Here is a 27,161-nt window from a genome sequence, read left to right on the forward strand (position 1 = left end):
TCATAGAAATATATGATGATAAAATAATACGAATAACAATCTATCTTTCACTTTAAATATGATTTTTCTCTAATTTACTGATATTTCTACACTGTCAAGTGAAATAATAATGAAAATAATAATATTTTAACTTTCTCTCGTATCTTTGTTGAAAGTATATGTTTTTAGCAAATTGTAATATTTTATAACCTTCACATCTACAAGTCCATTATCAACTATTTATATTATGTTTCCGTTTACATTATTTTAATTTTTTTATAATTCAAATATTAAATTCTGGAGATGATCGGATCAATAAAAATTACATATTTTCATAATATAATAAAAATTTATATTTAAAGTGAAAAATGAGGACATAAAAATTCAAATCTTAACCTTTTATTAAAAAATGTATATTTCAATTCTAACTCGTATATATTATACTTCTTTAATTTCTTCATTTGGAGAAAATTTGTCGAGATATAGAACCTCTCATAGGATTCATTATTTTTTTTTTACCTTCGAATGTAATTTAATAAATTAGTCATTGTGAGAAAAAGTTGACTAGCTCGCTCCCACATAATTTAGTCATGTAAAATTTGGAGTTGAATATCGACGTATGCCTACTCTAGCTGGACAAAATACTCGTCCAGTCACTGCCTAGAACCAGTGCCGGCCTGAGGTGGTCAATATGGGCCACCACACAAGGCCCCATCTCTTAGTGGGCCCCATTTGTTTATTTTAAAGTAAAGTTTATATTTTTTTTTTATAGTATTAACAAATAATCCAGTGAAAAAAAAATAATTAAAAATGATCTAAGTATAAATTATACATTGTTATGGTCTTATAAAAGTACCAAAACACACGAACATGATATTTTCTTCCTCCACCCTCTCCTATTTCCCTAAATGGCTAAACCTATCCTACGGGATTATCTGGAATGGTTAGTGCATAGAAGCTTGTCACTTGAGAGCATGGGTTCAAACCGTGAGGTAGTCAGGGCGTAATTCCCTGGTCCCTGTGCACCTCTTCCCACTACGCACTAACTTCTCCAGCTACCGTGATTTATCTCCCTCGTGAAGACTTTGGGCGTGGTGCGGCAGGGGCGCTGGGGGCGAGCGATATCGCCTTTTGCCACCTAAATGGCTAAACCTAATCTGTTGCCTTTTGTTCTTTGAACCTTTCACCCACACCGATGCCAATGCCGACACCGAAGACTCGATAGGCTTTATTGGGTGCAGACAATGTGCCGGTCATGCGAAGTCACGAACCCTAGTGATCTCGAGCGTCATCATCACAAATTCATAGTAACCTCTGGGCTTCGTGGCCATTAAAGCAACATCGGATTGGGGTATTAGGTTTCCATTTCTATTTATGTGTCTATTATTTTGCTTAAATTTGTTTAGTTGGATTATACTTTGATTACCGGTTCAGCATCAAATTAAAGTAATTTTTCTCTAAAATTTGTGATTTTTGGATTTCTAATAATTAAGGTGGGTAATTAAAGGGTAGACATTGTGCCATTATAGGAAAAATAGACAAGGATAGAATATCTATGAATATGTGATTTAGGCATTACAAGATATATTACACAAACACACTAACACAATAATATAGTTGGTTAGTAATCTAATATTTTGGTGGAATTAATTTTGGCCATATAGTTTAATTACCGTCCTTGAGAAAATTCATTCATAGCAACTAGCAAATCTTCACGAAGCCTCACTGTTTGACACCTTGTAGATGTGCAGACCTCATGGTAAAAGTTTAAGGTTGCAACAAAAAGGATAACTTATGATTAAATCCCAAAAATATCATGGTTGATGAACAAAATTGTTGCTCCACTTTGATATTTCTTGTATCAAAAGATTTTTTTTTTTATCGGTCCCTTCAAAATTTAAGACCGGTCCTACCTTAAACTGTAGTTTATAACTGTTATCACGATATGGGCAAAACATATGTATCATTAGAGAAAGCGATGTTGACGTCTCCTGCCAAGTCCCAACACTTTGCACATGTCTCACTATTCAAAACGTAATAAAGAGAAACACTTTCGAATTTACCTGCTAGCTAAAAATAATAATAATAATTTTAATCATGTGCTCTCTATTTATACATGCCCATCGCGAGAAAGAATTGCTAGAGCAAGAGAAAGGAAAGTAGAATATCAAACATAGCGAAGATGGTGGCAAGAATGGAGTTGAAAAGTATAGCCGGCGCAGTGTATGTGCAATTGGCATACGCGGCAATGTTCCTGGCATCACGACTAGCCTTCACCAAAGGCATGAGCCACTTCGCCTTCGTCCTCTATCGTCAAATCGTTGCCACTCTCGCCATCGGCCTTCCAGCAGCTTACTACCTCTATAGGTACGTATGTACATATAAGTTACATGAAAATTGCATAGTCTAATAAATTCTGCCTTTAATTTTGAGTTAGAACGGATCAAATATTTTGCAACCATTGCCCGAGAGATAAAAGAAAAGAAATTATTAGAACAGATCAAATATTTTGCAACCATTGCCCGAGAGATAAAAGAAAAGAAATGATTAGAACAGATCAAATATTTTGCAACCATTGTCAGAGAGAGAGAGCGAAAGGGAAAAAAAAAACAAAGAAAATAAAATAAAATAAATTATTGTTGATTTAGATGTTTTGTACAATCAATCAGGGGTGGGAGGTGGAGCTGTATGACTTGGAGGAGCATGAAACACGTCTTCATCCTTGCACTGATCGGGTAATTGTATATAAATTAACAAACGAGCATGCATGTTTTTTTTACTATGGTAATTTTAATTTTCAATAGTCTAACAAAGGTGTATGCACCAAACTTTATTGGATCTCAAGTAGAAAAAAAACAAGACATATGATAAGTGTGGATCCATGCTTGTCAGAAGGGACTGTGTATATGATAAGTGTGGATCCATGCTTCTCACATGGGTAGTATATATATATATAACTCGTGCTGCTGTAGTTCCCTTTATTTTTGTATGAAATTTTAAACCCATTTATCATCATACTCTTACACGTTCCCTTTATTTTTGTATGAAATTTTAAATCTTGATTTAATTGAGGCAACTAGTTCTGTATGGGAAAAATATAATAAAATATCTAATATAACATATAGGATAAGCTTCAGTCAAAATTTCTACTATGCTGGATTGGCGTTGACTTCCTCGACCTTCGCCAGCACCATGAACAATCTGATACCCGTCGTCACTTTCTTGCTCGCCTACTTCCTCAAGTAAGACTCTCTCTCCCTTATTAATTTGAAGAAATATCAAGATAAAATTCTAATAATAAATTTAAATAAGCTGAACAGTTGAATATGCAAGAAAACAAGCTCAATGAAAAGAATTATTATTATTATTATTATTGCTTATCAATTATGAGTTCATTTAGATTGGAGCGAGTAAGAATAAAGGTATGGGTTGGACAAGCTAAGATCCTCGGCACACTTTTTTGTGTTGGTGGAGCAATGCTGATGACATTCTACGAGAACACTACACGACAAAGTCAAGAGGTTTCACAGGCACAACAACTACTGTATCTGGATCATTTTCCTTTGGCTCAATCATTGCTCAAACATGTTGGCAAAATCCATGGAAGCTTCCTCTTTGGAGCACTTCTTACCATCATAGGCTCTTGGTCCATGTCCTTCTTCATGATCTATCAGGTTTTAATTACTTTGATCTCTCTTTCTCTCTCTCTCTCTCTCTCTAATGCCATTTATGCCTTCTTTTCCAAAATATACTCGCAATTTAGACACCTTAATGATTTATTCTCATTTGAGTTCGAATGGTTCCAAAAGGCAGCAAAAAATAACAATCAAAGTTTACATCAGGTTGCATTGTCTCTTCCTCTGTCAATATCAAGTAGGATACCCTTCTATTTTCTGGTCTTATTTGTATTAATTTTGAATATGACAGGCATGGATCGTGCGAGAATACCCTTCTCAGCTCACCCTTTCTGCCATGGTCAGCTTCATGGGTTGCCTCCAGTGTGCCCTAGTTTCTCTCCTCCTTGAGAACCCTTCAGCTTTGGTCATACAATGGGACATGCAGCTTCTCCTCATAGCTTACAGTGTACACAGACAGCTCTCTCTATCTTATATGCACGGCATTAATTTTAAGCATTTCAGTAATCAGGATGGTCATTGCTTATATATATATATATATATACTGCAGGGAATATTTTGCACAGGTTTAGGGTTCTTCATCATAATGTGGTGTGTGAAAGAAAGAGGCCCAGTCTTTATCACCATGTTTAGTCCTTTGTCATCAGTGGTTGTGGCCATCATGGAGCCCTTGGTGCTTCACGCGCAACTCACTTGGGGAAGGTAATAACACTACTCTCTATTCTTAATGAACTCTCTTCATTCTCTACTGTCTGATGATATCCATGTGTATATATATATATGAATAATATCAGTGTATTGGGCATGGCTATAATCATTGCTGGTCTCTACCTATACCTGTGGGCCAAAGCTCAAGATGGCAACCCTTCCACGGATCAGCCTCAACTCACTGATGAGGAAGAAGGCAACCAGGCACCTCTGCTAGCTCATTCTAATTCCTAGTCACTAGCTACCAGAAAATAATACTATACAGATGAGTTTTTGAGACAAAAATAAAATCTATTTCGAAATTATCTAAATCAGAAATAGATTTAGCAGTGAGTGCATGCAATGCATTTATGGATATCTTATGCATCATTAATTAAAATAAGTACTAGCTATGTTACATGAATATAATTGTTCTCATGCATGCTTGTTCTCTTTTATATATTATAATATGCCAGTCCAAAAGGTACCCTGTAAACTTATTTGAAAGCATGCATATTTCTATGTAAGAGACTGAAAAGTAAATATAAAGGCTACTTTCGAAAAGAAGGGTCCGAGCAGAGCACTAAATGAATGAAAAGAAAGATATGGTGAGGAGGAACGATCAATGGAGAAAATTGTACACTTATCCTTAGAGGTGGCAAATGGCTCAGGTTGCACACGATATATAGATTGACCTAACATGGTATGGGTCATACTTAGAACGGTTTGCCATAGGCTAGGCCATGCTTGACATTGCGTAGGTTTAAATCATGCTAAGCTCAATACATGAGTAGTTGTTACAATATTACAATAGTATGGTATTACATGAATATTTACTACATATTATAACAGTTAGTGGTAGAAACTACTAATTAACTATTACATAGTCGTAAGCTACTAAATAATTGCTATTTAGTTATAGGTAAAATTTAAACTCTAAATCCTAAACTCTAAAATCTTGAGTCTTAAATTTTAAATATTAATTACTATTATATCAAAATACTATTTATTGTTGGTCCCTTGACAACCGGCTAGAGGGGATGAATAGTTTGTATAATAAAAACAAACAAATCTTCTTCAAACTTTTATAGCTTTAATAAATATTCTAACACTTGCATAAAAATAAGAGACTAATTAAAGAAGGAAAGAGACTATAATTTTTACTTAGTTATAATCGGGAATATTGTTAATCCAAGACTCTTGACCACTAATCAAATTTTCCTTTCGACGTTGGCGGAGAAGCCTCTTACAACAGTTGTAAAATACCGAAAAGGGGTCAAATAACCATAAGAGAATTTTTAGAAATTTTTTTAGAATTAATCGGAGCTCATATGACGTATGTTAAGGGGATAAATTATTGGGCTAGAGGAAAGCATGTTTAAGCTATCCTATTTGAATGAGAAAATGTTTAATTTCTTTAAATATTTCTTTTTTTCTTCTCTCCCGTGCCCTAATCTCTCGACGCCGAACCCTCTTCTCCCTTCTCCCCTCTTCCCTCTCGCGAAGCCTTCCCCTCTTCCCCTCCTCTTCGTCACCGACGCAGATTCGGCCACTAGCCCTCTCCCTTGCGTCATCTCCTTCCTCTTCTCTTTAGCCAATAACGCCCTTGCAACCTTGAAGCCGCAGCGCCACCTCCTCTTCTCATTGCGAACGGCAAGCACTCACCAGAAGCCGAAGCCACCACCGCCTCCCTCTTCCGTGCCCTAGCGTCGTCTACTCTGTCCTAGTTTGGTCTTCACTGCAGGCCTACCTTTCCTCCAGTGGATCGTCGCCGAGCAATGGAGATTCGGCTTGGGCTCGAGTTCACCTACGGAATTCCCTTTCCCGCTTGATCCAAGTCGCGTGAACCCTCCTTTCCATCGCTGGTTTAGGGTTTCCGGCGGCCAGATTTAAGGTATACACTAAACCTAAATCTACCATCGTCGTTTCTCTGCTCCAGCCACCACAGTAGCTCAAGACCATTACTGTAGTTTGCTTCTATTGGTAGCTCAGCTCGCCAGTTGCCACCATCCTCATCAGCTGTGCCCAGCCAAGCCAATCATGGTCGCCTCATCAGTGTCGTGAGTCGTATCAGTCATTGCTAGATCAGCAACCAGCTGTAGGAAGAGAAGTCGAAGGTAATTAATACTTTAACCTAAGCTTTGTTGTCCTGTGTTATCATTGATTAGGAGTTAGAATGTAGTTGTGATATGTTGATTGGGTTGGCTGTTATTAGGATGTCGAGAGGATAGTTTCCTTGCAAAGGGATTTCCAAAAGTTAACTTTGTTGGTGCAACGGAGACCGGCAAGAGGGGGGTGAATTGCCTGCAATAAAAACTAAACCCTCCTCAAGGCTTTCAACTTAAATAACAAAGCAACAGTTATGAAATTCAACAGAACTAACATAAACAGAAATATAAGACTCAACTATTTACTTGGTTACAACCAAGAAGGTTGTTAATCCAAGACAGTAAGAGAGTGCACTAAAAGAAGTCTCCTTCTCTGAAGGCGGAGTAGCCTTTTACACTTGAAGAGCACAGAACTGTTGCTTAGGAAATGAGAGTACAGGAGTTGTATTTTGAAGTCGTTCGTATTCGTTCACTGTTTTCGATATGCTAAGAGCTACCCGAGACCCTCTTTATATAGGGGTTCTCGAGCTTATCAGTTCACCTGATCCTTCGGGATAAAGTTTGACTCGAGAGGGATCGGTCGACCGATCCCCAGGTTCGGTCGACCGCCCAGCTTCGCGTCCAGGTGCAGTCTCTGTGGATCGAGCTTGGGTTCGGTCGACCGATCCTTTTGTTCGGTCGACCGATCTGCCAATGGTCTTCTGCTGAGTTTGCCCGATCAGATTGCTCGACTTGGTCTCTGGATAGACTTCGGTTCGGTCGACCGATCAAAAGGTTCGGTCGACCGATCAGCTCCCCAAAGGTTGGCTGCTTGACGTGGCTTCTGACGTGTCACCAACAACTGGCTACGGATACAGAAGGGTTCGGTCAACCGATCAAGGGGTTCGGTCGACCGAACCATTGACAAGTCAACTTCCAGTTGACTTGTTCCGGTTCTGCTCCTTGGGTGATTGCGGCTTACCGGAATAGGGCTCACCCGAACCCAATTCCCGGCCTTCTCCTCGAGCAGGCTTCCTCCCCGGCTTTACGTCCCTCGAACACCGCGCACGTTCTTCTCGCCCACCGGGTGTACTCTTCCGCATCTCTCCCGTCCTTCGGACGCACCGAGCCCGTCGGCTCCCTTCCCGTGTCATCCTTCTCGCCAACTGCGTCTTCCGCTCGACTTCCTGTGCTCCTAAGTTCCTGCACACTCAGACACAGGGATCAGACCAAACGCAGGACCTAACCAACTTGGTTGATCACATCAAAACTACCACGGGGTTCAACAAACTTGAACCCATTCAATTACTGCTTTGGGGGAAAGTTCATGATTGGTAACCTTAATCTAGAAAGTTTATGGTATGACTATGGTTAATTGAGAATTTAATTTAATCTAACCACTTTGATAGATTAATCCATAATCATGTTCGACGAGAGTTGTTCTAATTAGGTGGGGAGTTTATTTAGCTATTTACTTCGTATGTAATTAGCTAAATATATTATGTGATTTGCAGGACTTTGATTCGAGACGAGCGCCTCAACGTGGGATTTGTTCCGATACAATCTTCGTTTTTAAGACGGATACCTTAACTTATCTTTTTGATATTGTCATTTAATATGCATAGTAGATTATAACGAGTAGTAATGGTTATGTCTATATCTGCATTGGTAGGTCAGGTCTTTACTTGATACCTGTAGCATGCTTATTTGTTGTCTGCTATACATCCATGTTTATACCCTCTTGATTATTGCCATGTGTATTTTATGTTTATAGAGGTAATTGTTGGAACCCAAGGTTGTTTTGGTGTGATCAACAAGTTAAGTTAGATCCTGTGTGTTTTTAACCTTGTGTCTAAGTGTGCAGGAACTTAGGAACACAGGTAATTGAGCGGAAGACGGACGGCACGCGGTGCGTCCGAGGGACAAGGCGCTGCGAAAGAGTACACCGATGGACAAGAAGCACTACAACAAAAACTCTCATAGACATCGGTTTTCCACCGGTGTCTATTACATTTTCGACCGATGTCTATGAAGGCGATGTAAAAGGTCTGTCATTTTAGACATCGGGTTAAAACCGGTGTAGTATCACTTAACGACATCGATTTTCGAATCGGTTATAAACCGATGTAGTATCACTTAACGACACTGTTTCAGCAACGGTGTAAAACCGATGTAATATGAATATACCTTGACAACTACCCGTTGGTTGTTTTTTCCCTTGACACTTTGAATTTGCAGAGCTCAAACACCCATTCCTTATCAATTACACGTTACACTCAAAACTTATCTTGTACACAAAATCACCAAAGAAATTATAGCGACGGAACTGCAATAAGGGAAAAGACTGTTATTATACATGGCTCATAGTAATTGTTAACCTCGGTTTGTCTCGACAAGGAAAGAATAACTACCACAAAAACACTATTGGTGAGCAACTTTCAATCAACTTTACATGTTGAAATATCTAAGAGCTTTACAAATTTTGATGGCCAGTTTATAAACCTAGCTTCTTGTTCAAAAGAGTAGGTCCAACAGTTGAACCACCAGGAACCTCAGTTCACAGGAGGGGAATTAGTATACCATATTTGGGATGATTTCTATATCCAGGCTAGAGAACCTCGATCATTTGCCACTTGAGGTCTGCCTTGGGTAGGCGTGGCTAGTCTGTTGGCATTAATTTCCTGAGGAGATAAACAATTTTGTTTCCAAGTCATAAAGAATGCAGATAGATGCAACAATAAAGTGCAAACATCAAAAGAGTTAACGCAGCAATACTTACATCCATGTATCCTCAATATGATGTTCTGGTGATGTTTCAGGAGAATGGAAGGCAGGAGGTAAGGGATGAATTAGCTTTGGGACAACCACAAGATCTCGTCCCAAAACCAAAATTGCCCCCGTGTTATTTGTTGTTCCTGGATATATGGATTGAAAGAAAATTAGGAGAATTAATAGACAAACAATAGACTGAGCAAAGCTATGGATCCTCACCACAATAGTTAGTTGCAGAGAAAAGAGTGATTAAATGACCCTTAGCAAATCGTTCAAAATCATCCATGACACACTCATGTGCCCTTACTATCAACTGGAGGTCATTATTATTGCAGAACTCAATAACTAACTCGGTCAGGCTGTCACATCAAAAGATCAAAATTTTGAAACCATTGTATAGGAATTGAGTAGAAAATGGTCCGAGCCAAACATATAATCACTCACCCCAAAAGTAACCAAGCCAGGCCCCCTGGCATTTGGTCTTAACCCCTCAACACTGTCGTTCTCTATTGGATCAGACCCGCATGAATAAGAAACAGGAAATAGTTATTCACAGAAATAAGGTATTTATTTTTAATTATTTATTTGTATGACCATAGCATAAGAACTATTGCGCCAGTTTCCATTGTGATAGGTCGTTGAAGGTTTTCGATCTGCTCTACATGATTTATGGAATGACCAATACCACCATGCATGCAGATAACTTTCTTCTCCATTAAAGCAGTTAAAGGCAACCAATTAAACAATCTGTTAATACGGTGCCATGCCCAGATTCCGTCTTGTTCTCCTTGTTTCCAAACAATAAACAATGATATGGAACATAATTTTTTCTTGATAAACTAAATAATGACAGCAAATAGAAATTAGTGGTACCATTCTCTCGATACACTCGGTACGAAACCCAAATAAAGCATTAATGTTTGTTGCCTCATGGTTTCCACGAATTAAATGTATATTATGTGGATATTCAATCTGTAACATTGATTCAGAAAATTTTGGAAAGTTTAAAGATACAACATATTTGTAAACATAAACTTGTACAAGAAGAGTGCAAAGTAATACCTTCAAGAATTCTTTGATGCTAAATATTTTCATAAAAATATTTGCTTGGATAAGACTGATCACATTGACAAGCTTGAGGGGAAAGTAATACCTTCAATGCAAGGAGAAGAGTAATAGTTTCCAGGCTATGTTGGCCACGATCAACGTAATCACCCAAAAAGAGATAATCAATATAACTAAAAGTGGCAAAAACATAAGATAGTGTCACAAGCGGATAAAGAAAAATATGAACTAAAATTAACACTACAAATTTAAAAAAAAAAAAAAAAGATGCACCCAAGTGTGTAGCCAAAACTGTGTATCAGCATCTATTTTCATGCTGCAATATATGCAAATAGGCCAAAGCAAACTTAAACCTAGGATCTGAATAACTGAAGTCATAGAGTACAAGTGCAAACCAAAATACTACAGGTCAAAAAAAGCTGCATATTATCATCTGGGACACTTTGAATTTGCAGAGCTTGTTGGTGCAAGCTGCACCAGAATCAAACCTGAGTTTTGATGTTGTCAAAGGTTCAAGTTAAGTCTTGTTATGATCTAACAAGTGTTGGGTTTTTCGGGTCGCGAAAACCGCGTTTTTGCGTCGCGGAAACCCCGAAAGCCCCAAAGCCAACGGATCCGTGCAAAGAAAAATTTCTAAAACTACGAATACGAGTTTCACACTCCAGATCTACAGTAGATAAGAGTTATACCTTTGAAGCGTGCCCTCGCAAATCCCGCTCGTCCAACGGTACGCCGGATCTCGAAGTTGTCAACGTAGACAACTCTCTAGAAGTATCCACACGAACAAGATGTGTTCTCTAACACACAAGGATGGAGAAGAGAGCACCACAAGTGTGCTAGCACTCTCTAGGGCTCTCGGGTAGGATTGGAAGAAGAAGAAAGGAAAAGAAGAGAACACACTCCTCTAAAATCTCTATGTGACTTTCACTAACCTTTCTTCTTGGATTAGATTCACTCTCCTTTCTTCTCCCTTGCTTGAAACCCACGACCAAGAGAAGAGAAGGAGCAAGAAGAGAGCTTAGGAGGAGGAAGATCACTTGAATGAGAGTTACACTTACAAAATGAAACTCTTTTCATCTAATTAAGTGGTTTGTAACCTCCATGGGATACCAAGAGTCACAACTCTTGGTAACTCCCATGAGGTGGCACTTCACTTAAGTAACCATGATGATGTGGAGCATCATCATTGGTCCACTTAATGCCAACTCACCAATGAGGTGGCATAAAGTCAAGTCAAACTTGACTCTTCATCTTCCTCTCAAGTCAAGTCAAACTTGACTTAATCTTTCTCATGGTTGATCTAATCCAACCATTTAATTCAAGCCAATTTAATATAATGAATCTAATTCATTTAATTAAATTGATTCAATGAGTCATAATCTAAATTAGACTCATTAAACACATGAATCAACTTGAGTCCAACTCAATTAGCCCAATTAGGATTACTCTTAATCCAATTTGATTCATCAAATGAATCTAATCCTCTTGGTTCATCATATGAACCTAATCTCCATCTTCTTGTTCTTTGTGTGTGACCTAATAGGTTCTTGTAACGTTGGCAATGCCCCTAAACTCATTTAGAAACATAAGTAATGAGCGGTATCTAGCAATACATCATTACTACCCAAGTTACAAGAATGTTGGGATCCAACATCACCTTGTGACTACTAATTGTGACTCCTCACAATATATGACATTGTCCTTCTATCCTAGACATCTAGATTGATCAATGTGAGGCATAGACCGTGTCATCCTCTAATCAATCTAAATCTTGAACTCCAAGTAGACTCACTCGATCAAATGAGCTCAACATCTCATGTTGACTCATTTGGGCATGGCCATGCACTTCGTGGTCTAACTCTATCAAGAATACCGATGTCGCTCCCGTCATATGGGAGGGATAGATCCCATCTACATCACTCACATCCCTCCGCATAATTCGTTATATACCCAGTAATCGCCTTTATAGTCCACCCAGACGTTTGACGAAACCAAAGTACATAACTCCTTATGTAGGGAACCATGGTGACTTCAGGTCTAAGGACCAATAGTCATACTAATATTCACATGAGAAAGTATATGACACTCATATAACGATCCATGATACTTTCTCATGGCGGGTCATTCAGTATACATTCTCCAATGCATACCCATGTGTCAACTTGATATCTCCATATCCATGACTTGTGAGATCAAGTCATCGAGTTGACCTACATGCTAGTCTTATTGCATTAACATTGTCCCTGAATGTTAATACTCGACTAGGAATGGTTTAGAATAGTGTTCCCTATATCATCTCAATATCGATTCAACCAATCGATTGATATAGGTAAGAACCTTCTACTCAAGGACGTTATTATACTTAGTTTATTTGGCACCAATACAAGTAAGTATAATAACCAAACAAATGCCTTTATTTATATAGAATATGATACAACAAGTCCAAAATACAATCATCAAATGATTGGCTCTAGGGCTCTAGCTAACAATCTCCCACTAGCACTAGTGTCAATCAGTGTAGGCTCTAAGCCCCAATGACCTAGTGTGACCATCATGCTTCCTCTGTGCCAAAGCCTTGGTCAAGGGATCTGCGATGTTAGCCTCTGAAGGTACTCTGCAAATCTTCACATCTCCTCTCTCGATGATCTCTCGAATGAGATAAAAGCGCCGTAGTATGTGTTTGGTCCGCTGGTGTGAGCGAGGTTCCTTCGCCTGTGCTATAGCTCCATTGTTGTCACAATAGAGCTCAATAGGGTCAGCAATGCTAGGAACCACCCCAAGTTCAGTGATGAACTTGCGAATCCAAACTGCCTCCTTTGCTGCCTCTGATGCAGCAATGTACTCGGCTTCTGTTGTAGAATCAGCTACTGTGTCCTGCTTCGAACTCTTCCAGCTCACAGCACCACCATTAATGCAAAACACGAACTCTGACTGCGATCTGTAGTCATCCTGGTCGGTCTGGAAGCTAGCATCACTGTAACCCTTTACAGCTAGCTCATCATTGCCTCCATATATCAAGAAATATTCTTTAGTCCTTCTTAAGTACTTAAGAATATTCTTGACCGCTATCCAGTGACTTTCACCTGGATCTGACTGGTATCTGCTCGTCATGCTCAAAGCATACGAGACATCAGGTCGAGTACATAGCATGGCGTACATGATCGATCCTATGGCTGAGGCATAAAGGATCTGATCCATGCGGTCTCTCTCCTCTCTAGAAGAGGGACCTTGAGTCTTTGAAAGACTCACGCCATGTGACATCGGTAGAAATCCCTTCTTGGAGTTCTGCATGGCAAACCGAAGGAGTACCTTGTCAATGTATGTACTCTGACTTAGACCAAGCAATCTCTTAGATCTATCTCTATAGATCTGTATCCCTAGAATGCGGGATGCCTCACCTAAGTCCTTCATTGAGAAGCAACTCCCTAGCCATGTCTTGACAGACTGAAGCATAGGGATGTCCTTCCCAATGAGTAATATGTCATCCACATACAATATGAGGAAGACAACTATGTCCCTTACAACCTTCTTGTAGACACAAGGTTCATCTTCGTTCTTGATGAAACCAAACTGTTTGATTGCATCATCGAATCGAAGATTCCAGCTCCGAGAAGCTTGCTTTAGTCCATAAATGGACCTATGAAGCTTGCATACTCTGTTAATATGCTGTGGATCTACAAAACCCTTAGGTTGTGTCATATACACATCCTCAAGTAGGTTTCCATTCAGAAATGCGGTTTTGACATCCATCTGTCATATCTCATAGTCATGGTAGGCTGCAATAGCAAGTATGATCCGAATGGACTTAAACATCGCTACTGGAGAAAAAGTTTCATCATAGTCAATACCATGAATCTGCTTGAAACCTTTAGCTACCAAGTGACCCTATAGATAAGTCCATCCATGTTAGTCTTTCTCTTAAAGACCCACTTACACCCAATGGATTTTACCCCTTCAGGTGGATCAACTAAAGTCCATACTTGGTTGGTGTACATGGATTCCATTTCGGATCTCATGGCCTCTAGCCATTTCTCGGAATCTGGTCTCATCACAGCTTCTTGATAGGTGGTAGGCTCATCCTCTATGAGCATAACGTCATCATGGTCAGACAAGAGAAATGAGTATCTCTCAGGCTGACGACGTACCCTATCAGACCTGCGAAGAGGTATGTCTACTTGAACTGGTTGTTGTTCCTCAACTCCTTGTGGAACAACATCATCCACAACACTTTGTGGTTCCAGTTCAACTTCCATCGAGACTTCAGTGCTATTGTTCGTATCTTGAACTTCTTCAAGATCGAACGCGCTCCCACTAGTCTTTCTAGAAACAAAGTCCCTTTCTAGAAAGACCCCAGTCTTTGCCACAACTACCTTGTGCTGACTGGGAATATAGAAGTAATATCCCTTAGTTTCCTTGGGATATCCAATAAAGTAGCACTTGTCGGATTTGGGTCCTAATTTGTCTGTGACTTGACGTCGAACGTAAGCCTCACAACCCCAAATCCTCATGAAAGACACCTGGGCATCTCTCCCAGTTCATATCCTATATGGTGTCTTTATCACGGCCTTGGATGGAACTCGGTTGAGTATAAAAGCTGTCGTGTCTAGAGCATAGCCCCAAAGGTATGTTGGAAGATCTGTGTGACTCATCATAGATCGTACAATATCTAATAGGGTACAATTCCTCCTTTCGAATACACCATTCCACTGTGGTGTTCCAGGAGGAGTGAGTTGGGATAGAATCCCACACTCAGCTAGGTAGTCACGAAACTCATGGCTAAGGTATTCTCCACCTCGATCGGATCGAAGTATCTTAATACTCTTGCCAAGCTGGTTCTATACTTCATTCTTGAATTATTTGAACTTTTCAAATGATTCAGACTTATGTGTCATCAAGTACACATAATCATATCTACTGAATTCATCAGTAAATGTGATGAAGTATCTATAACCGCCTCTAGCAACAACATTGAAAGGGTCACATACATCACTATGTATGAGTCCTAACAAATTAGTTGCTCTCTCGCTATGCCCACTAAAGGGAGTCTTGGTCATCTTGCCTCGTAGGCATGACTCGCATATCTCATATGATTCAAAATCAAATGAGTCCAGCAAACCATCCTTATGGAGCTGGGATAAGCGCTTGTCATTTATATAACCTAAGCGACAGTGCCAGAGATAGGTTTGATTCAGGTCATTTGACTTGAACCTCTTGGTATTTATGTTATAGATAGGGCTCTCAAGGTCTAGAATATAGAGTCCGTTTATCAGAGGTGCACTACAATAGAACATTTCGTTTAAATAGACGGAACAACATTTGTTCTTTATTGTAAACGAAAAACCTTTCTTGTCCAAACAAGAAACAGATATAATGTTCTTAGTTAAAGAAGGCACATAACAACAATCATCTAATTCTAGTACAAGCTCAGAGGGCAGAGATAGATGGTAAGTTCCTACAGCAATAGCAGCAACCCGTGCTCCATTGCCTACTCGTAGGTTTATCTCACCCTTCGTCAATGCCCTGCTATTTCTCAGCGCTTGTACATTAGTACAAATGTGCGAAGCACATCCGGTATCTAATACCTACGATGAAGAAATAGAGAGGTTGACTTTTATAACATGTATACCTGAAGTAAAAATCTTATTTCTCTTCTTCGTAAGATCTTCCAGGTATTCTTTGGAGTTCCTCTTCCAGTGCCTTGCTTGTCCTTGATATAGGCCAAAGCAAACTTAAACCTAGGATCTAAATAACTGAAGTCATAGAGTACAAGTGCAAACCAAAATACTACAGGTCAAAAAAAGCTACATATTATCATCTGGGACACTTTGAATTTGCAGAGCTTGTTGGTGCAAGCTGCACCAGAATCAAACCTGAGTTTTGATGTTGTCAAAGGTTCAAGTTAAGTCTTGTTATGATCTAACAAGTTGACTGAGTGTGCAGGATGTTTACTCAACCGGAAAAGCCCTAGCTGGAGGCTAGGCAGAAAAGTCTTAGCAGATTGTGGAACCCAGGTGCAAATCCAAGCAGGTCAAGGGGACTCAATGCTTGGTGGTATGATCGAGAGGTCTGGAGGGCCGAAGATCGAAGGAAAGTCCTGGGGAGCCAATCAAGGCTAAGTGAAAAGTCCAAACTAGATCTGGAGGATCAGAGTTTGGCAGGTGGGTTGAGGTAAACAAACTGGAGGAGCGACAGTGAGGTCGGGTTCCCGAAGGGAACAACCTTAGGTCGCTGATCCAACTGAAAAAACCGTGAAGGTTTCCAAGTTGAGATCAAGACAGTTCTACTGTCTATATTACTCATGCATTATATTACTGTGCTAATACTTGTTTTGCAGGAATATTATTTAAACTCTGTTTTACATATTCGGCCTGATCGGTCGACCGAACAGGAGGATTGGTCGACCAAACCAACTTAACTCAGACCAGAGATCAGTTCAGATCAAACTGAGTCCAAGTCAGATCAAAGCTTGATCGGTCGACCGAACCGTAAGATCGGTCGACCGAACCATGATGACTCAGCCTAGCCGGTTCATCAACACCGATCAGCAGCAAAGGAAAGAAGGGCTGATCGGTTGACCGAACTCAGAGATCGGTCGACCGATCCAATCAAAATTAATTGCACCATTAATGAAGATTTCTGCAGATTTCGACGAACAGGGAAATTGACTGTTCGGTCGACCGAAAAAGGGGTTCGGTCGACCGAACCATTAAAGATCAGTAAATGCAAAAGATCGAGCCAGCTTCAGACTTCAGCCAGAATGGAAGGGAGCAGGTTCGGTCGACCGAACAGAGGGATCGGTCGACCGAACGTCCAAAATTCTTATAAAACATGCTCAAAGCCAGAAGCGTTGAAACAACGATCTGATCAGAAATTCCTGCTCTGCGAACAACTCGTCTTCATCAGCTCAGCAAGCTACTACATCCTAAAGCGTCGACCTAAGCTCCATCTACAATTTCGTTGTCGGTATATTTTAGTTAAAGCTTGCATTGTAATTTCTTTTAAAGCAAGATAGTAGTGTGTTACTATCTTGCTCCATTGTACGATTCACTTCTTTCCGAGGATTTCGGAAAGAAGGATTATAGTGTTTTGTCCATCGGTGCGGTCAAGGACTGCGGGCCTTCGAGTAGGAGTCGAGCTAGGCTCCGAACGAAGTAACCGAATTGTGTCTCTTTCTTATTTCTGCTGCACGACTTTAATATAAAGTAAAAGAAATAAGCTTTTTTAAAAGGAGCGATATTCACCCCCCCCTCCCTCTATCGCTTTAAACGATCTATCAATTGGTATCAGAGCAGGTTGGCTCTGAAATTTCTTAACCATTTTTCAAAGCATTTTTTAAAAACTTTTTCTCTTTTCTTCAATTTATTTTCTTTTAGAATATTTTTTCTTCAAACACTACTATTCCCAAGACGAAAGTCTTGGAAATATTTTTGTTCTTTAATTTTTTTTGCAAGGATGTCGAACTCATATCAAGAAAGCTATAGTACGGTTCGACCTCCACTATTCAAAGGAGAGAATTTCAGTTACTGGAAGAATAGGATGGAGTGCTACTTAAATTCTGACATTGAGCTCTGGTTCACGGTCTTGAAAGACTATACTCCTCCAATGAAGGACGGAACAATCCTAGAACCAGAAGAATGGACACCTCAGATGATCAAGAAGGCATAACTGAACTACAAAGCAATCAATACCATTCAGTGTGGGCTCACGATGGAGGAGTTGAATAGAGTTGGTCCCTACGACAATGCCAAAGAATTTTGGGACTCGATAATCAAACTACAAGAAGGAACGGACGACTCGAAGGTAAACAAACGAGATCTACTTTTAAACAATTTGTTAAATATAAAAATGTTTCCTGGAGAGACGGCCTCGCAACTACACGCCCGACTGAAGGACATCCTCAATGGTCTTCACCTGATCGGACACAATCTCGAAAATCGCGACACAATAAGGTACGCTTTGAATGCCTTTCCGAGGAATACTTTGTGGGCATCAATTGTAGATGCTTACAAAGTTTCTAAGGATCTTTCAATTCTTAAGTTAGATGAGTTATTCTGTGAATTAGAACTACACGAACAATCTAACATGAGCCATGGCGAGAAAGGTGTTGCTTTGTATGCAGGGCCGAGCAAGGAGACAAAATCAAAAACGAAGATCGAGTTAGAAAGCGAATCAGACCCTGACTCAACCAATGAAGAAGAATTAGTCAACATGGTCCGTAGACTGTTGACTAAGAAGAAGTTTAGAAGAAGCTCCAAAAAGACTCCACCAAACCAGATCCAAAACAAATCAGAAACTATTTGTTATGGATGCAACAAGAAAGGGCATTTTAAAAATGAATGCCCAAATCGAAAAGAAGAAAGACCCAAATCGACAAGACGGAAGAAGGCTCTTCAAGCGACATGGGACGAAACTTCTTCCGACGAATCCGACGCGGAGCAAACGAAGCACTCGAGTCACCTTGCATTTATGGCAAGAAACGAAGATTCAGAGTTCGAGCCCGACGAAGAATACGAATTCGAGATCGACCTCGATTCCGAGAGAAGCCCCGGATCGAAAGATCCGAATATGGTAACGATTTATTCAAAGTCAAATTTACTTAAAGTAGTTAAATGTTTGTTTAAAAAATTAGCAAAATCGGAAAAACAAAATAACTTGTTACTTAAGAAAATAGACCACCTTAAGCAACAAGTTAACTTGAGTAACTCGACTAACCGAGTTCAAGTCGGAACTTCAACTCAAATTGAAAAACTTGAGGAAGAAAATTCTGATTTGAAAGGTCAAGTCGAGCGACTCAAGAAAATGTTGGAAAGGTTCGAAATGAGATCCAAGTGTCTAAATATGGTACTTGGATCGCAACGAGCCATGTACAACAAATCGGGACTCGGTTACAAACCAAAACAAACAAACAAACCATACTTATCCTTAATCAGTCAAAATACTAGAAGGCAAGTCCAAGCATGGGTTCAAACAAAACAGTTAATCAAACCAATTAAACCAAATTTCTACTTGGTTCCCAAGAGTCAAATCCATTACTTAGATAGACCTTATCTAAGCCATGACTCAGGGGGAGCAACTAGAAAAATAATCCAACCAACTTAATTAAAACAAACTCAATACTTAGGATTAAGATTATTAGAACGGTTAGATGAAAAAGGTTTACCAAACCCTATAACATAGCACCGGAATGGATTGGGATGATAGTACGTCAAGGAAACTCTGTCGAAGGCATGTCTAGGTTGAATATGGAATTCTACCTTGTGCACTAGACTTAGTGGATCTGACCGAAGCTACCCCAATCAAACATGGGCTAGTTAGACCAAAATTTAGTATTAAGTTTTTTGGGCAGGAACAATTTGGAAAGTCTTCAGCAAGTGGTCTAATGATCTTCAAGTAGGTCATATACCTCGCCACTGAACTGAAACTTATCCTTAGGACGCCTGCTTGATTAACCCAAAGCTAAGTTTGAATCTAACATGGGTTCAATAACCTCTTTCAAACTAAATTAATTCTAATTCAAACTAAATTAATTTTAATTCAAAACTAATTCAAGTTAAAACTTAATTCAAATCTAACTCAATTCAAACCTAACTCTATTCAAATATAATTCAAACCTAACTCAATTCAAACTTAATTCAAACCTAACTCTATTCAAACTTAATTCAAACTTAATTCAAATCTAATTCAAACCAAATTATTTTAAACTTATTAAAAATTACTTTAAACTTATTAAAAAAATTATTTTAAACTTGTTAAAAAAAATCATTTTAAACTTATTAAAAATCATTTTAAACTTATTAAAATTATTTTAAACTTATTAAAAATTATTTTAAACTTATTAAAAATTACTTTAAACTTATTAAAAAAATTATTTTAAACTTGTTAAAAAAATCATTTTAAACTTATTAAAAAATTATTTTAAACTTATTAAAAATCATTTTAAACTTATTAAAAATTATTTTAAACTTATTAAAAAGCATTTTAAACTTATTAAAAAAAATATTTTAAACTTGTTAAAAAAATCATTTTAAACTTATTAAAGAATTATTTTAAACTTATTAAAAATCATTTTAAACTTATTAAAAATTACTTTAAACTTATTAAAAAATCATTTTAAACTTATTAAAAATTATTTTAAACTTATTAAAAATTATTTTAAACTTATTAAAAAATTATTTTAAACTTATTAAAAATTACTTTAAACTTATTAAAAAATTATTTTAAAATTATTAAAAATTATTTTAAACTTATTAAAAATTATTTTAAACTTATTAAAAATCATTTTAAACTTATTAAAAATTATTTAAAACTTGTTAAAATATTATTTTAAATTTATTAAAAATTATTTTAAACTAATTAAAAACTTAATTAAAATTAAAACTTTTAAAATTACTTTAAATTTAAAACTTAATCACTTTACTTGATTCGAACAATAAATAATACATATTAAATTCATGTAAATCAACTAAAGTTCAAAACTACTTACTTAATCCTTTAAACACACTTTGGTCTCATCCTACATTTTGTAGGATTCCAAAGCTCTGGATAAATGGATCTTGGATAGCGGGTATTCCAGACACATGACTGGGGATCAGCACAAATTTACCAACATTGAATTCAAAATTTTAGGGTTCGTTGCCTTTGGAAACAATGGCAAGTTAAAGGTAATCGGTACAGGTGAAATTCAATTACAGTCAAACATTTCAATTAAAAAGGTTTTACTTGTTGAACATTTTAATTATAATTTATTTAGTATAAGTCAACTTTGTGATTCAGGTTTTAAAGTTCAATTTTTGTCTTCTAAATGCTTAATAAGTTACAATGACTCAACTAATATTTTACTGAAAGGTTTTAGAGACAAAAATATATACTCCATTAATCTACCTAAAACAATATCTAAATGTCTTCTAGCAAATAATGATGAAACTTGGTTATGGCATAGGAGATTAGCTCATACTCACCTTAGAAATTTATTAAAATTAAGCAAAAATGGTTTAGTTAAAGGTTTTCCAAAATTAGGAAATCCTTTAAATAAATTTTGTAATTCCTGTCAACAAGGTAAACAAATTAAATCAACTCATAAACTTACAAATCAAAATAGAACGAATAAAATACTTGAACTAATACATTTGGATTTATTTGATTCTCATGGAATAAAATCTTTTAATGGAAATCTATATTGCTTAGTAATCATTGATGACTACTCTAGATATACTTGGGTAAAAATTTTATCTAATAAAAATGAAACCTTTGAAATATTCAAGCATTTTTGTAAACAAGTAGAAAATGATAGAGATATTAAAATAAAAAAGATAAGAAGTGATAATGGAGGAGAATTCAGAAATCATAATTTTAATAATTTTTGTTTAGAAAATGGTTATCACCATGAGTTTTCATGCCCTAAAACACCACAACAAAATGGCTTAGTAGAACGTAAGAATAGAACCTTATAAGAAGCTGCCTGAACCATGTTAAATGAATACAATATACCAAAATACTTTTGGGCTGAAGCTGTTAACACAGCTTGTTATGTTCAAAATCGAATCATAATTAATAAAGATCAAAATAAAACATCCTATGAAATTTATTTCAACAAAATCCCTAATATAAAATATTTTAAAGTTTTTGGTTGTAATGTACATATTTTAAATCTTAAAGATCACTTAGACAAATTCACTTCAAAAACTAACCTAGGAATTTTTCTAGGGTATTCATCTACAAGTAGGGCCTATAGAGTTTATAATAAATCTACTTTGAAAATTGAGGAAACAACAAATGTAACATTTGATGAAATTGATAACGTTTCTACTACTCAACCTCATTCAAACGGTAATCAAGAAGACGATGAAGAATTACCCAACCTTAAAGAATCTGAAAATTCAAAATTATTAAAATCTAACCCTCACCATCCAGTCAATCAAATCATAGGAAATCCTGAATTAAGGGTTCAAACAAGATATGCTTTTAGAAATCTAAGTCAAATAGCATTAATATCTAAAATTGAACGTAAAAATATAAATGATGCATTAATAGAACCTAACTGGGTAATTGCAATGCAAGAAGAGTTAAACCAATTTGAACGAAATCAGGTTTGGGACTTAGTACCTCCACCAATAAATAAAACGGTCATTGATACTAAATGGGTGTTTAGAAACAAATTAGATGATCAAGGTAATATTTTAAGAAATAAACCTCGTTTAGTAGCGAAAGGGTTTAGTCAAGTCGAAGGACTAGATTACGACGAGACTTATGCCCCGGTAGCTAGACTTGAATCAATTAGAATGTTGCTAGCCTATGCTGCATTTAAAGGGTTCAAGTTGTACCAAATGGATGTTAAATCCACTTTTCTAAATGGCGTTATTAAGGAGGAAGTCTACGTTAGTCAACCACCCGGTTTTGAAGATCTAGAAAATCCAACCTATGTCTTTAAACTTAAAAAAGCTTTATATGGATTAAAACAAGCACCTAGGGCTTGGTATGAACGTCTATCTAGTTTTCTAAAATCCAAGGGTTTTAAAGAAGGCCAAATTGATCCTACACTTTTTATTAAAACCTTTAACTCAGACATTTTTATAGCCTAGGTTTATGTAGACGATATTGTATTTGGTTCAACCAATTCAAAATTTTTAAAAGAATTTGTAACCTTAATGGAAAATGAATTTGAAATGAGTTTAGTTGGTGAATTAAATTATTTTTTAGGTCTCCAAATTAAACAAACTAAAGATGATAATTATGTACATCAAACTAAGTATACAAAAGAACTTCTTAAAAAATTTGGTATGGAAAATTGTAAAGGGCTTAAAACACCAATGGCAAGTAACCTAACCCTTGATAATGATGAAAATGGTATACCTGTTGACTTAAAGTATTACAGAAGCATGATAGGGAGTTTACTTTATCTAACTGCAAGCCGACCTGACATTTTATTTGCAGTTAGTATGTGTGCCCGATATCAAACTTGTGCAAAAGAAACCCATCTTTCACTAGTTAAAAGAATTATCAAATATTTAAAAGGCACTATTAATGTAGGAATTTGGTACCCAAGAACCTCACATTTTGACTTAGTCGGATACTCAGATTCGGATTATGCTGGGTGTAAGTTAGATAGGAAGAGTACAAGTGGAGGTTGTCAACTATTAGGTTCATCTTTAGTCAGTTGGTTTAGCCGTAAGCAACAATGTGGTGTCTTATCTACCACTGAAGCTGAATACATAGCAATGGGTGAATGTGTAGCTCAATTGTTGTGGATGACTCATACATTAAAAGATTTTAATCTAGATTATAAAAATGTAAAAACCTACATTGATAATATAAGTTCTATAAATCTTACTAAAAATCCAGTACATCACTCTAGAACTAAACATATAGAGTTAAGCATCACTTCATTAGAGATCATGTGTCTAAAGGGAATATTGAACTTAATTATATTGAATCCAAATCTAACTTGGCAGACATTTTTACTAAACCTTTACCTGAAGCGGAATTTAGTAATCTAAGAAGACAATTAGGGTTATGTTTTGTAGAATAGGTTCTTTGATTTCGAAAATTACTACTTAGTTTATTTTTCAAATGTATTTTTGTAGAAATCCCTATTTCAAATTTTTTTCAAAATTCTTTGAAATTGTTTTTCACTTTCTGGAATAGCCTAGGTCTTACCGTAGAATTGCATGATCCTATAGTTCTAGGAGCCAGCATCTCACAAGCACAGTAGGATCCCTTGTTTGATAACTTAGAAGGGGTGAGATGCTTAGGTCCTAGCCCTAGATTTCAGATGCTTATGTCAGTGCATCGCTATAAATCTGGGCTTTAAATAACAAACATTGATCAATTTGAGTTGACTAGTAAGTAAAATCTTGCTAGTTATAAATGCTCAAATTGACCAACCTGAGTCAAATTGCTACTATCTTGTGATAGCTAGCCTTGGACAAGGGTTGGACATTTCATCATAAGGACAATTTTTCCTTAGTTTTTCTATATCCATGCTTGGACTTTAGGAATTTGTCAATTTTAGGGGGAGCTTCAAAACAAGATTTTTTAAGCTTATATTATTTTTACTTAGTAATCATTTTCAAAATATATTTTAAAAAAATCATTCTTTTCAAAATATTTTTTAAAATTCATTATTTTCAAAATATTTTTTAAAATTCATTATTTTCAAAATATTTTAAAATGTTATTCAAAATTCAAAAAAAATTTATGTTTTTCAAAATTCATCCTTTTTCAAAATATTTAAAAAAAATCTCTTTATTTTTCAAAATGTTATTTTCAAACTATTTTAAAATGTTATTTTCAAAATACTTTTCTACAAGTTTTTTTTGATAATTCATTTTTCAATATATTTTTAAAATTATTTTTTAAAATTCAAAATATAATTTTTCATAATGTTGTTCACAAATTTATTCTTTTCAAAATATAAAATGTTTTAATTTTAAATATCTTTCAAATTTAAAACATTAGTAAATGTTTCCAATTTCTTGACTTAGTATATTTTTAGTAATATTTTTCAATATATTAGTAAATTCTTTGATAAGTCTATTCAAATTTACTTGGTTTTTTGGTTCTGCCCCTATTTTTGATGTGTGTCAAAGGGGGAGAGATAGTGAATTCAGGGGGAGTTAGTTAATTCAAAGGGTGAATTAAAAGTTAAATTGCTTGTTTATTTACTTGTTGCATACTTTTATAAATTATTTTAAACTTAACTTTGAACCTTGGTTGCCAAGCATCAAAAAGGGAGAGATTGTTGGTGCAAGCTGCACCAGAATCAAACCTGAGTTTAGATGTTGTCAAAGGTTCAAGTTAAGTCTTGTTATGATCTAACAAGTTGACTGAGTGTGCAGGATGTTTACTCAACCAGAAAAGCCCTAGCTGGAGGCTAGGCAGAAAAGTCTTAGCAGATTGTGGAACCCAGGTGCAAATCCAAGCAGGTCAAGGGGACTCAATGCTTGGTGGTATGATCGAGAGGTCTGGAGGGCCGAAGATCGAAGGAAAGTCCTGGGGAGCCAATCAAGACTAAGTGAAAAGTCCAAACTAGATCTGGAGGATCAGAGTTTGGCAGGTGGGTTGAGGTAAACAAACTGGAGGAGCGACAGTGAGGTCGGGTTCCCGAAGGGAACAACCTTAGGTCGCTAATCCAACTGAAGAAACCGTGAAGGTTTCCAAGTAGAGATCAAGATGATTCTACTGTCTATATTACTTATGCATTATATTACTGTGCTAACACTTGTTTTGCAGGAATATTGTTTAAACTCTGTTTTACAGATTCAGCCTGATCGGTCGACCGAACAGGAGGATTGGTCGACCAAACCAGCTTAACTCAGACCAGAGATCAGTTCAGATCAAACTGAGTCCAAGTCAGATCAAAGCTTGATCGGTCGACCGAACCGTAAGATCGGTCGACCGAACCATGATGACTCAGCCTAGCCAGTTCATCACCACCGATCAGCAGCAAAGGAAAGAAGGGTTGATCGGTCAACCGAACTCAGAGATCGGTCGACCGATCCAATCAAAATTAATTGCACCATTAATGAAGATTTCTGCAGATTTCGACGAACAGGGAAATTGACTGTTCGATCAACCGAAAAAGGGGTTCGGTCGACCGAACCATTAAAGATCAATAAATGCAAAAGATCGAGCCAGCTTCAGACTTCAGCCAGAATGGAAGGGAGCAGGTTCGGTCGACCGAACAGAGGGATCGGTCGACTGAACATCCAAAATTATTATAAAAGATGCTCGAAGACAGAAGCGTTGAAACAACGATCTGATCAGAAATTCCTGCTCTGCGAACAACTCGTCTTCATCAGCTCAGCAAGCTACTGCATCCTAAAGCGCCGACCTAAGCTCCATCTACAATTTCGTTGTCGGTATATTTTAGTTAAAGCTTGCATTGTAATTTCTTTTAAAGCAAGATAGTAGTGTGTTACTATCTTGCTCCATTGTACGATTCACTTCTTTCCGAGGATTTCGGAAAGAAGAATTATAGTGATTTTTCCATCGGTGCGATCAAGGACCGCGGGTCTTCGAGTAGGAGTCGAGCTAGGCTCCGAACGAAGTAACCGAATTGTGTCTCTTTCTTATTTTTGCTGCACGATTTTGATATAAAGTAAAAGAAATATGTTTTTTTAAAAGGAGTGATATTCACCCCCCCCCCCCTCTATCACTTTAAACGATCTATCAGAGCTCAATCCTAAGATGCTTCACCAATTAAAGGAATTCAAGAACTATCGCTTATATGTACAAGCCTGAACAACCACAGCACTTGTAACAAGGATTTAGTACATGTCGATGAAAAAGTTATGCTTTACAAAAGCATCCAACAATTACAAAAGATGACAATGCATATTGTAAGAATAAGATGAACTATACCTCTACATCGAGCCCCAATGAATTCCTTCGAATCACATCTTTTAGATGTAATATATGCAACCGGTGTAGTATCACTTAGAATTCCTTCAATTTGCACCTTCCCTCTAGCAACCTTGAAGAAGGATGATGGGGTGACATTTGCTCCTATGCCTCTCACACGTCCACCATGTTCGTTAGAATTCAAGGCCTTCGTGAGAATATCTTCACGAAGCGCTGATGAAAGTCGCGAGCTTTTCCATCACGAAGTATGCCAAAGCGGAGATTTCCTTTTCAATTATGTTTAATTGAAAAGTACAATTATGTTTAATTGGTGTTCCTTTTCAAGAGACGTAATCTTCATTATAATTTTTGTAGTTATCGACAAAATCTAACACCAAAGTCAATAAGGTTTAACTTCTCTTTTACTTATCAAATAACATTCCTCTCCGTCTAACATAATTTTTAACCAACAGATCAATTTCTGGTTAGTCATCTCTATTTGGATTATAACAAACATCTCAATTTCTGGTTTATTCCCAAAGATCATATTGAGTCAACAAATAACTCAATTTCTGCTGTAAATTTACAATGTCGTATG

General features: G+C 37.0%; 1 protein-coding gene, 1 long non-coding RNA gene and 1 pseudogene across 4 annotated transcripts; 1 reads left to right on the forward strand and 2 right to left on the reverse strand.

The window, feature by feature from the left end:
* The first annotated feature begins 2,107 nt into the window (after positions 1-2,107).
* On the forward strand, positions 2,108-4,743 carry LOC121968512 (WAT1-related protein At2g37450-like). 2 transcript variants are annotated; one of them, XM_042518850.1, is made up of 7 exons: positions 2,108-2,346; positions 2,649-2,714; positions 3,105-3,221; positions 3,380-3,653; positions 3,907-4,062; positions 4,165-4,316; positions 4,409-4,743. In XM_042518850.1, the coding sequence occupies exons 1-7, from the start codon at positions 2,162-2,164 to the stop codon at positions 4,554-4,556; spliced, it is 1,098 nt and encodes a 365-aa protein (XP_042374784.1). In that variant the 5' UTR covers positions 2,108-2,161; the 3' UTR covers positions 4,557-4,743. The 2 variants fall into 2 exon arrangements, with proteins under 2 accessions (XP_042374784.1, XP_042374785.1); XM_042518851.1 differs by lacking the exon at positions 2,649-2,714.
* Positions 4,744-9,163: 4,420 nt separating this feature from the next.
* On the reverse strand, positions 9,164-9,876 carry LOC122055114 (annotated as a pseudogene).
* Positions 9,877-10,041: 165 nt separating this feature from the next.
* On the reverse strand, positions 10,042-26,653 carry LOC121968513. 2 transcript variants are annotated; one of them, XR_006108189.1, is made up of 3 exons: positions 26,585-26,653; positions 10,223-10,398; positions 10,042-10,132 (listed from the first exon to the last, which is right to left on the reverse strand). It is a non-coding gene; the product is annotated as an uncharacterized LOC121968513 (long non-coding RNA). The 2 variants fall into 2 exon arrangements; XR_006108190.1 differs by lacking the exon at positions 26,585-26,653 and adding an exon at positions 10,499-10,555.
* Positions 26,654-27,161: the final 508 nt, after the last annotated feature.

The sequence above is a fragment of the Zingiber officinale genome, chromosome 3B (assembly GCF_018446385.1).
Source record: "Zingiber officinale cultivar Zhangliang chromosome 3B, Zo_v1.1, whole genome shotgun sequence".
Lineage (NCBI taxonomy): Eukaryota > Viridiplantae > Streptophyta > Magnoliopsida > Zingiberales > Zingiberaceae > Zingiber > Zingiber officinale.

Coding starts and splice junctions, on each gene's coding strand:
- LOC121968512 (XM_042518850.1), top strand. CDS start 2,162: ATGGTGGCAAGAATGGAGTTGAAAAGTATAGCCGGCGCAGTGTATGTG. Junction 2,715..3,104: donor TTCATCCTTGCACTGATCGG/GTAATTGTATAT, acceptor TATAACATATAG/GATAAGCTTCAGTCAAAATT. Junction 4,063..4,164: donor TTCTCCTCATAGCTTACAGT/GTACACAGACAG, acceptor TATATACTGCAG/GGAATATTTTGCACAGGTTT.